Raw genomic sequence first — 11,671 nt, 5'->3', positions numbered from 1 at the left:
TCCAGCTACATACCGCACTACCGTCGAACAATATCTTTTTAAATACGCTAACTATAAGATACTTGTGTGCGTGGCAACTTGACACTCAATTGCATCGTTCACATTTTGTAACTTATATACGCTCTGTGATATTTTACATTGAAATTAATAAAATACAAAATACATACTGATCATATGTCTATATTTACTGATCCCAGTGTCTTTGATATTTCTTGTAGTGTTATTTTTACAAAGTTTTACTACACAACGAGGCATTTTAGTTTCAATTATTAGCAAAGTTTAACATAACATCTAGCACGTCAACGTCACACATTGGCTCGAGTACGACCAACTGGGTAGTATTAGTTGCCGCACTAAGCAACTTCGCCTGAGGTAACTAGTTGGAGCGCAGCGGAGATCAATCCTCAGTCTAAGCTTATTTGATATAAAAAATACTTCACATATTGACAAAATGTTCGCATAATATAACCTCAAGGCACTTTATTATCACTGTTTTTAGGTTAGGGCCATCTATCTACTCAATAAAACTATTGAGGTTCTTGTATGATTTATTTACTTTTTAACTTACTCTTTACCCATAGATTGTAATATGATAGAGATATAATATAGCTCTTCAGATCTATTAGCTCTATAATAATAAAAGCTCAACTTTTCAGACATGGTGGTAAACTGTGTAAATTCTTCAATAGTAAATGTTTTGAGATGAACGATTTTTTTTTTTTAATTATAGGCCAAGCGAGCGAACGAGTTACCTGATATTAAGTGATCACTTCACACACAGTCTCCTGTCACAAGACGAACCGCAAGAAAGTTTCCCTTAAGGTTATACCGTTGGCCGTTGTATGCGCTTTTTTTGGAGCGATCCACGTGGTATCATCCTAGAAACACCGCGCAAGGAAGCTCAAGCGTAGAAAGTTCCTTGAAAACCACACTGTAGAGGATCGCCGCACATCCAGATGGTGAGGATATCCAAGTCTGTGACATATCTAGGGGCGAATAAGGTGGCAGGAAAAAGCATTAACAGCACTTCAGAACACACCCCAATGATATATATGAGAGAAGACATACAATAAAGGGGCGTCTCCACCATAAGCGACGTCTCTAGCCGTTCACAGAGCACTGGATCCCCAATGATTCGAGCAAGTCTGCGTTGATATGAGAGCGTTACTCCATATGTTGCCGGACCTGCGCTTTGTAGAGCGCTAGAACTTGAGCTGGCTTGCTTTGTTTACGTATTGCATATCAACAAATAATTAAAAATGCACCAAATAAAATAAAGATGACTTGGAATGTTATTAACTGGGAATCTGGAAGATTGAAAGACCGCAACATCTATCAATAAACAATACAATAATTCAATCTCAGCAGGAAGTTGCTACTGCTTTTGAGAATTTATTTTGTGAGATTCCAGTTTCTATCACAAACACTCTTGTCTCCTCCACCAGTGTTGCTGAGTCACTTCTTCTGGAAAATGTTATAGGATGTCAACAAAATTTCAATTTTAGTTTTGTTAGCCCTGGAGAAATAATTAAAACTTTTAAATCTCTAGACATGAAAAAAACTGCTGATATATGGGGCATTTCTGTTAAAATAATAAGTTCAATAATTGATGTCATAGCACCATATCTTGCAATAGTATTTAATGATTGTATTAATCGTGGCGTGTTTCCTGACCTTCTGAAACATAGTAAAATTACACCAATATTTAAGTCGGGATGCTCTTCTGACCCGAACAACTATCGTCCTGTGTCGGTTTTGCCGACCCTTAGTAAAATTATTGAAAAAATTATTTTAAGCCAAATGCTTACTTACTTTAACTCTCATAAGTTACTTCATTTGAAACAATTTGGCTTTACTAGGGGACGTTCAACAACGGATGCAGGTGTTGAGCTTATCAAGAATATTTTTGATGCCTGGGAGGAATCGCAGAATGCTCGTGGCATCTTCTGTGATTTACCTAAGGCTTTTGATTGTGTTCAACATTCAACGCTGGTCAGGAAGCTATGTCACTATGACATAAAGGGAACTGCGCTCGATCTTCTGACATCATATCTAAACAATAGAATTAAGAGGGTCGACGTGAATGGCAGGAGATCTCCTGGGACTCCTCTCAGTATGGGGGTACCACAAGGGTCTATTCTTGGACCGTTCCTCTTCCTTATCTATATAAATGATCTTCCTAATATTATAGAGAAAAAACATAAGGTAGTATTGTTTGCGGACGACACTTCACTGATTTTCAAAGTGAAAAGAAACCAAGCTATGTATGACGAAGTAAACGATATTTTATCTGACATCGTGTACTGGTTTAGCGCTAATAACCTATTGTTAAATAGCAAGAAAACTAAATTCATTAAATTTACTGTACCAAATGTCAAAAATGTAAATGCAAATGTTTTGTTAAACGGAGAGGTGATAGAACCAGTTGAATCTGCTATATTTCTTGGCATAACTCTAGATTCCAAATTACAATGGGGCCCCATATTGAAGGATGGCGAACAGACTTAGTTCTGCAGCATACGCGGTTAAAAAAAATAGACAATTAACTGGCATAAATACGGCGCGACTTTAGTTATTTCCATAGTATTATGTCCTATGGTATATTGCTATGGGGCAACGCTGCCGACATTAATACAATATTTGTGCTGCAGAAGAGGGCTATTCGCGCTATTTATAACCTAGGTCCTAGAGAATCATTGAGAGCAAAATTCAGAGAAATTAACATCTTGACTGTTGCTTCTCAATATATTCTTGATAATGTAATTTATGTTCATAGGCACATAAGTGAATTTGCCAGAAACTGTCATAATCATAATGTTAATACCAGGAACAGACATAAACTGATGATGCCTACTACTCGGCTAAGTCGAGTTAGTAAGTCTTTTGTGGGGCGATGTATATGCTTTTACAACAAGATCCCAGAAAATGTTCAAAACAAAGGGGTTACAATATTCAAAAGAATTGTTAAAAAACGTTTGCGTGGTAAAGGTTACTATAACATAAATGACTTTCTTAATGATACCACAGATTGGGAATGGAGCGACCGCCCTCAGGCTATTAAATAATAAGTTTAATTGTACAATGTTACTTTGTAAAAGTTACTTTAATTGTAAAACATATTTTTGATGAAAAAAAAGCCCGCTGAGTTTGTTGCGCCCATTCTTCTCAGGCCTGAGGCATTCACTTTGGAATGGGTGGTAGTTTTTTTTGACTTTCAATAAGTGATTTCACATCCTATTTTGAATAAAAATATTTGAATTTGAATTTGGCTTTGCTTTCCAAATGACCACGGAATTGGCAATCGCTCGAGATTTTGAAGGCGATACCAGGCATTAACGACGAATGAGGCTTTTAGTGACTGACTCACAACCTTGTCTTCTGGCTTTAAATTGAAATAAGTTATTTTTACCCCAATCTGCTACTTGTTCAAAAGAACATTCGGTAAGAGATACATATTTCTTCCAGTACTGGTCGATGATTTCTTGTAATTCCCCATGTGCAGGAACGGTAGCGAACAGAACTTGCGAGTTCCAGACGGGTAATATAGAATCTACTTTAAACGAATTCGTTATCCGTTAATTTAGACGACGCGGACGTAGTTACTAAATTTTCGTATAAGCGCGGTGTTTTGCCGCTTAAATAAAGAAATTGGAGGCACGGTAGTATTTGCGCTTAAGAACTTTGCAGTTCGATACCTACGCCTGCAAAAAACATGCTGCTTTAAGTAACGCATCCAAGCAGGGCTGTGATCTGCCACCAATTGCTACTATGATTAACAATGGTGAAAATATCTATGCTCTAGTAGTATCACGGCTACTCCAAAGGAAAACACTTTTATTACTCACTAATGACTTTTGATAGATTTGTTTAAAATATTTTTTACTTTCCAAAACTTTGAAGAAGTAGTGCTTTGTAGAAAAATGTAGCTGGTATAGTTTATAGCATTTCACCATTATTATCATCAGCCGGCATTAAATTTAATTTTATATATCTACATTATACAAAATTATACTTTTATATATAAATATACTAAGTAGATCTGTGTGTTTAAGTAGATACTCAAGAAAAAAAAACATTTTGACCATTACGTTATTATTATTATTAAATCTGGTCAGCATTATAGAAAATCTATTTAAGTACTTAAAATGGAAATCAAGAAGTTGTCCCCCAATCATAATATTATTAGGATATTACTTAGGTAGACCTAAGTACCTGCCATGGTGTGTTCTTTTTTTTTATTAAAATACTTTTTATTAGACCCTAACGCAGTTTATCTAATTATCAACAGAATGTAAATAATAATAATATTATTTCATATTGTATTTATTTATTTTACTCCTTTGGTAAGTTGGATCCTTAGGTATAATTAATAATGTTACTCGGTCAGACAACATTGGCCAATACATTAAATAATAATTTAACATACAAATTAATTTGCCTTACAGTATAAGTTTAACAATAAAGTATCTATGTACTATATTTAAAATAATTAACTTATGAGTTTAGGTCAGTCATCTGATGGTTGCTTCACCCAGAACCCCCACGGCGCGAACCCATCATGCTTCGTTGGTCCTCTATAAACCTTGATCTGGACTCTAGGTACTTCATCTAGAAACAAAATATTACTTGTAACTATGTTATCTAGGACGCTATAATAGCTGGTACGATAAGACACTCTTTTACATGCCATTTAACTTTACATGGTCATTATCCAAACCAGTCGAAGGCTCCTTTGCACAGAATGCCGGCTTGATTATGGGTCTATTTCTGCCGTGAAACAGTAATGTATAAACATTATTGTGTTTCGGTCTGAAGGGCGCTGTAGCTAGTGAAAGTACTGGCCAAATAAGACTGGAGATCTTATGTCGCAAGATGACGAGCGCAATTGTGGTGCCGCTCAGAATTTCTAGGTTTTTCAAGAATCCTGAGCAGTACTGCTAAGTAATGGGCAGGGTGTATTAATTACCATCAGCTGAACGTCCTGCTCTTCTCGTCACTTATTTTCATTAAAAAGAAAAAAACTAGAGAACTCGTTCTTGACTTTACTGTATATACTTCGGAGGAGATTCAGAAGAGACTCTGCAAACGTCCCGTATGCTATGACTAATTGAAATAGAAGTTTATCGTCGTGAACTGACGTTACACAAATAATACCCGCAATTTAAAATAGAGATGGGCCGCCATCTTTGTGATGTCATATTATACACGCACAAGGCACAGGTGTAGGAAGGTTGCCTGTTACCTACCGTGGTAAATTGCGTGTTTCTGGTAAGTCTACACAGAATACCCGGAAAAGAAACCGCCCTGGGCCTATGAAAAAGTATAGGTTTTATAGCTATTCATTATACCCATTTTCTACCATGGGAAAATTACGAAGGAACTTGCAAAGCAATGGACTTTTAATGCGTATTTGCTACCTAGTTATTCTTTATTTTACCTTGAGATCCAAAATCGTTTCGATCCTCTTGATCTTCATAACTTTGGGGTTTTGCCAACACGGTAGCTATAAGGCACAGAAGAAGAACGGCTAATGTGCATCTTGAAGATTTCCTGTGCTGAAAGATTAAATATAACAACTCATATTGGAATTCAAGACTCACTCATCAAAGTTCTGTTTCAAAATTAGTGTTACGAAGTTAAAATAGACTAATATCATAGAGAGACATCGTTTAGCTACGTTTCAAAATATATCAATAGCACCCAGGCGTTAATTAAAACGCCTAATAAATTATAGAAAGGGTTAAGCTGCAAATAGCGAATAAAAAGGTTTATGAAACGCGATCTGTGTCAATCCCAGATGTGGAAGATCACACCTTCACTGTTGGACCTACTGTTGACCACGTATCCGGACGGCTACCTAGTTTCCGTTGCCCCTTTTCTGGAGTCGTCGGACTACTGCCTGATCTGGAGCACCGTACCGATCACTTTTTAGCGATTTTATGTTGCAGAGTCGTGTTGAACACGAAAAGAGAGCCCAGGAGAAAATTTTTCTCTTTCGCGTCATGGACCAACGAGTCATCGTCACTGTACTGGCAGAAATTTCTTTGTACAGTCTTGGCGAGTAACCAGACTTCCCGCGGGAAGACGGGCAAGTCTCTACCCAATTCTGCCAATGTGCTTCCACTTGTGCGTAGAGATGTAGGTTCTCTCTGCATCTTCTACCGTGTATATCACGGAGTGCTCAGTGAAGTTGTTCTTATATACTGGCTGCCAAACACCAACACCAGACATTACGTCAAAATACGATATTACACCCGCATCATGTTGCGAGAAATTTCGTCTCGTACAGTCATTTTGTGGCAGCAGTTTACCCGAGCCGATACAACTTAAGGACCTTTAAGTTGTTGTGGAATCCATGAATCCAACGCAACCCTGATGTTGAAATCCAATTTGCCCCCTCTAATATAAAAAAAGTTACTGACATAGTGCAAATGATTGCGAAACTGAAGTGGCAGTGAGCAGGGCACATAGTTCGACGGACAGATGGCAGATGGGGAATACGTTGGATGAGGGCAGCGCAGGACTGATCGTCATGGAAATCTTGGGATCTTTGGGGAAATCCCCTTTGTCCAGCAGTAGACGTCTTCCGGCTGATGATGATATAAAATAAAATATTTTTAAATTAAAATATATAATTATAAATTGAGTGAAATTGAAATAAAACTTTTTAATCTACAGTCTTGTTATTTATTACATAATCCAAATCCATACAATATACTTTATAAATTATACAGATAACTTAATTAAATGTTGTGTCCATTATCACATTATTCTTGAGTAGATATAATAAAATACCAGTTTTTAGATACCAATGTAGTACAATGTATCAAACCTACCTACGAGAGTAGCATGGATCAAGAAACTAGAGATTTATTAAAAAATAAATTTAATGTTTGTGATGATTTTTATAATAATTTTGTGTCATTTTTTTCTTATATTTTCAGTAAATAATAAATTATAAATTAATTAAGTAGTTATTTCTTGGTAATATTAAAATAACAGGGTATACATGGTTCTATAGAATTGAACATTCAGACATATTACTTTTGCTGTGACATATACTATACATGCACATAAAATTTCTAAAAATTGTGATTATCATCATAATATTACTTCTTATGAAATATTTGATATTATTTAAACATGATTCATATATTGGATGCAACACTTTACAAACTAATTTGATAAGTTTATTACAGCCATTGTAAAATACTTTAATTGGTTGAAAAGCCGTTGGCCGTTGAGTTTCTTGTATGTTCTTCTCAAAAGCTCTATTTTTACCAAACAAATGGTAAATGGTTAATATTTATAGTGACAATCCAAAAGCACTCAGATTAAGCCTCATTTAATAAAGTTTTTTTGACTTTGACTTTATACCGCTGTACCAACAAATAAACATCTTGTAACCTACTACTTGGTAAAATCAAGTAACTAAGTCTTCTTGAGGAAAGTATTTCTATTTATTTATTTGTTTTATCAAAATACACACTTTAATTACAGAATTACTTCTATGTCAAGAACCCAGATAATGTATAAATAGTGTTGCAAAATGCAAAAGATTATCAATAAATATAAGTGTGGACAATGCAGTAAAGGTTACTATAACTTGGAATGTCTTTGTGAATGATACCACACTGTGGATGCAAGGTAATTACCACCAGATTCCTTTACAAAATTAATTTAATTGTAATACAGCTTGCACTGTAAGATATAAAGGAATGTTCCACTGAATTTAATACATCTCAGGTTTGGGGTACTTCTCTTATGAATGGTCGAGGGAGGCGATGGCTGGTCCATGTGTTATGCTAGTGAACGGGTGCTACTAGTGGTAGCTGGATGATCTTGTTAAAGTTATTATATATTTTATTTTATGAAATGCTCACATAATGCCTCTATTTATTAACGGTATGTGTCTATTGATGCATACTCAATAACTCTTGTGTTTATAAGTATTAATTTACTTTTTTTTCTTTTTTTTGACTTACTCATGTAAGCCTTTCAGTTTTTGACATTTGAGTATTTTTGTTGTGTCACTTTGCATATATTGTAATTGAAATGATTTGTAAAACAATTAAAATGTAAATCTCGACTTAAAAGAGTGGCAATGAGTTTCTTGCTAATTCTTCCCATTAGCCCTTTACGAAGTCGCGGTAAATTCAATAAGAAACAATATTTTTATTTTTGACATTCATAAGTGTCATTTCCGTGACCTACATGAATAAAGTGTTTTTGAATTTGAATTTGAATGGGTAATTACTAAATCCAATTTTGAATAAAAATATTTAAATCCGAGTGTGGTACCGGTAAATTTGTTTCAATTTTCTTAGAGAGTACATAATAACATGTGCTCTCTTAATAGAAAGTTTCCACTTAAAAAAAATAGTAGCATTAATACCTAATATTCAATTAATATAATTTTTTTTATGTACAAGTATATTGACACTGTATAAGATACAGTTTAAGATAACTTCAATACAGCATCTTAATCTGATGATCACAAATTTTACGACAAAATAATATGAAAAATTATTATTATGATAGAAATTAAGACATACTATTTATAAAAAAGAATACTAAAAGTATTTTCATTTAATATAGTAATAAAATAAAGTATTTTCATTTATGAGAGGTAGAAAGCATTTTTAAGGCCTTACACACCTGACGGAATTTAAGTCAACTTTAATAAGAACTCTAGGGTAAACCTATATTAATCTATACATATAAAAATGAATTGCTGTTTGTTAGTCTCGCTATAACTTGAGAACGGCTGGAGTGATTTGGCTAATTTTGGTCTTGAATTATTTGTGGAAGTCCAGAGAAGGTTTAAAAGGTGAATAAATAGGAAAATGCTGCTAAATTAAATAAAAACAACAAATTTATTTTTCCTTTGATGTGTCCATACATAATTTCTATGAGAGAATTTATTGACACATGGTTTGACAGTTCTGCTGTGAAACAATATCATTACAACAGCAGTGTGCATATTTTACGAAGTAATTTTTGATGTTATGATATATTATTGACAAATTCATATAAAAACATTATTTTATTTATTATATACAGAACAATGTCTGTCGGGTCAGCTAGTATTATAATAAAATGCAGTAAATTCTTTCAAAATTAATGGATTACAATATATAATAAGTTAAGGGAATGGAAAATCAATGCTGACACTGTACAGTGGCTGGTTTTTGTTAATTATATACATTTGTAACTATTAACCTTCCTAACTTGACAGTGCGCCAGGGCACTAGACTTTTCATATACACCAAAACTGAGTGTGCCGTACAGCAAGCACCCTACTCACTCACCAAATTCTGACCCTTACTTTGTTTATAAGGTGGTTAATTTGGTTTAGCTTTCAGATGCATTCACTCAAATCATCCTAATTATATGCAATCTATTGCTACACATAAAATAATATTCATTGTCGGAACACTGTGTGAGCACAAAAAAACATAAGGATCAAGGCATACTTTGTGATCAGAGTTTCCCGGAACGGAATGGTTAAAATAGCATTCACACTTATTAAACACATTACACTTTCACAAAGTAACGAGTGTAAATAATGTAATGAATGTAAATAAATAACCTGTAAAGTTTCTTTTTTACCATAATTTTTTATAGTAATATAATAAAAATTATGGATATTATGATATTAATTATAAAGTTTCAAATAAATGTATCTTCCAGTGTTATTGTATCGTATGCTGGTAGGATCAGTGACAGTCAGCACTTGATGGTATGTGGTCATCACAGCCTATAACTCTCTTGTAACACCAAAGCAAAGTATGTTGTTGACCAACAGAGTCAAACATACAACTTGTGTTGCAGAAGTACAAACAGCTGTATCCACATTTAATATACTCTGTATGATTTAGGCAACAACAACATCAAATTCCAATAATTGTTTAAGTATTATATTGATTTTAGAATAAGGTTCCATTATATTATGATTCATTTTTTACTATTAGAAGTCTGATCCGATTCATTACCACTATCAGTTGAGACTGTTCCAGTCACATGTGGCTTTACCTCATCCACATCTTCATTGTCACTAATTGAAGAACAGTCAGACAGCTCAGCATCAATCCACAACTTAGCTTTCTTTTTCTTTGGTTGATAATTGTCACCATTTCTATTATCGTTAGAAGAACCAGCAACTTCCCAACCAGCTTCAACAGCAGCACTTACTCGTTCTGGCAACTCTTGCCTTTCTTTTTCATATGCAGGATTCAGGCTCACGTCGATTTTGGGCTCCGCCAGAATTTTTTCGATTTTTTTGCGTTTTCGGTCTGCAGCTTCGCGATCTCGGTCTTCCTGACCATCTAGCCATTTTCTTAAACGCTTCTCTTCATTAATATCTCGTAGTCGACGCCCGGAGAGATCACGACATGCTTCACGGTTCGTGGTCTTCTCAATCTGAGCGCCAATGGCACGTAACATTGATCCAAAACCACCTTTTCCGCCAACCAATCTGGCACACAATCTAATTTTACTGCCATCATGTAAATCTGCATCCGACTTTGCAATTTTTCCGTTGATTAGCACATAAACATCATCATAGTTAATACCGTATTGTTGAGATAATTTATGTTTTAGTTCAAACGTGGTTTTACAATTAACATTTCGTAGAAGTTGATTTTCGAAGTAAATTTCTCCAGACATTTTATGGATTTATCACGAGAGAAAATAAAAATGATGCACGTATTATTATTATAAGTTATTAATAATAAAAATAACTTTTCTAGACTCCTCTTAATATTGAAAATATTCTAGGAAATGTATTTATTGTAAATTTTTACTTTAAGAGTTTAGTACTTCAACATCAAACTGCAAAAGTAATTGTCATTATTTTCTAAAGGTTTTTTTTTATTTCGCTTGACTTTTCTTTTTCTGTTTTATTTTTGGAATTTTATGACCTGGTAACTGAGACTTTTAAGCTATGATCGACCTTTTGGAATTCAATGGTAGTTTTCCAATTTCAGCACTACAGAGAAGAAACTCCAATCCGACGTCATTCATTAATTTGTATACTTAATCCCAAAAGTGAAATAGTGATTGGACTGATTCCTCGGTGCAGGACGCACATAGACTCTAACTCCATGGGGGCGTGCTTTAGGTGTATTATTATTAATTAGCACTCATAACATTTAGGTAATTATGGATTTCCGCAAAATAATACCTAATTCAATAGAATTATTAAATATATTCATGCCAATTAGAATAATATCAGAAATTCACCAAAGAGAGTGTCTTTTAATGAAAGACATATCACTGAACATAATATTGAAACTAGTAAATTAATCTGTGTAACCCAAAGAGGCATTGGTAAGTAAAGCAATATAAAATTTATGATTTTCAGAGTCAAGTTGTGTATAAGTTTGCTTAACTATAATTTTGAAAACATTACGAACAAATTGAAAAATAATTACTAACACCTAATGATAAAAACATTAACTTACTTCAAAAATCATGTTATTTAAACTTCTGGTCAACTGCTAACGAATACAATTTATCATAAATACTATATACGACTGGAACCAATATTTTCTTTTATACAGGTTCACCCAATCTCTCGAATGCCTTTTTAATTTCACGCTCTAATGAACATCAACTAGAAAGTGAAAGTGAAAACTTATTTGGAACATCTGTGGATAGCCAAAATTCT

At 34.1% G+C, this 11,671-nt stretch overlaps 1 protein-coding gene and 1 long non-coding RNA gene across 2 annotated transcripts; both read right to left on the bottom strand.

The window, feature by feature from the left end:
- Positions 1-4,344: 4,344 nt before the first annotated feature.
- Positions 4,345-11,499, bottom strand: LOC126969820 (uncharacterized). Its single transcript, XR_007730462.1, has 3 exons — positions 11,466-11,499; positions 5,438-5,555; positions 4,345-4,608 (listed from the first exon to the last, which is right to left on the bottom strand). It is a non-coding gene; the product is annotated as an uncharacterized LOC126969820 (long non-coding RNA).
- On the bottom strand, positions 8,858-10,840 carry LOC126969808 (replication stress response regulator SDE2). Its single transcript, XM_050815376.1, has one exon. It carries the CDS (start codon positions 10,666-10,668, stop codon positions 9,958-9,960), a length of 711 nt encoding a protein of 236 aa, XP_050671333.1. The 5' UTR covers positions 10,669-10,840; the 3' UTR covers positions 8,858-9,957.
- Positions 11,500-11,671: the final 172 nt, after the last annotated feature.

This window comes from Leptidea sinapis, chromosome 19 (genome assembly GCF_905404315.1).
Source record: "Leptidea sinapis chromosome 19, ilLepSina1.1, whole genome shotgun sequence".
NCBI lineage: Eukaryota > Metazoa > Arthropoda > Insecta > Lepidoptera > Pieridae > Leptidea > Leptidea sinapis.
Note: the sequence above shows the minus strand (reverse complement) of the source record. Positions and strands in the feature narration are given on the sequence as shown.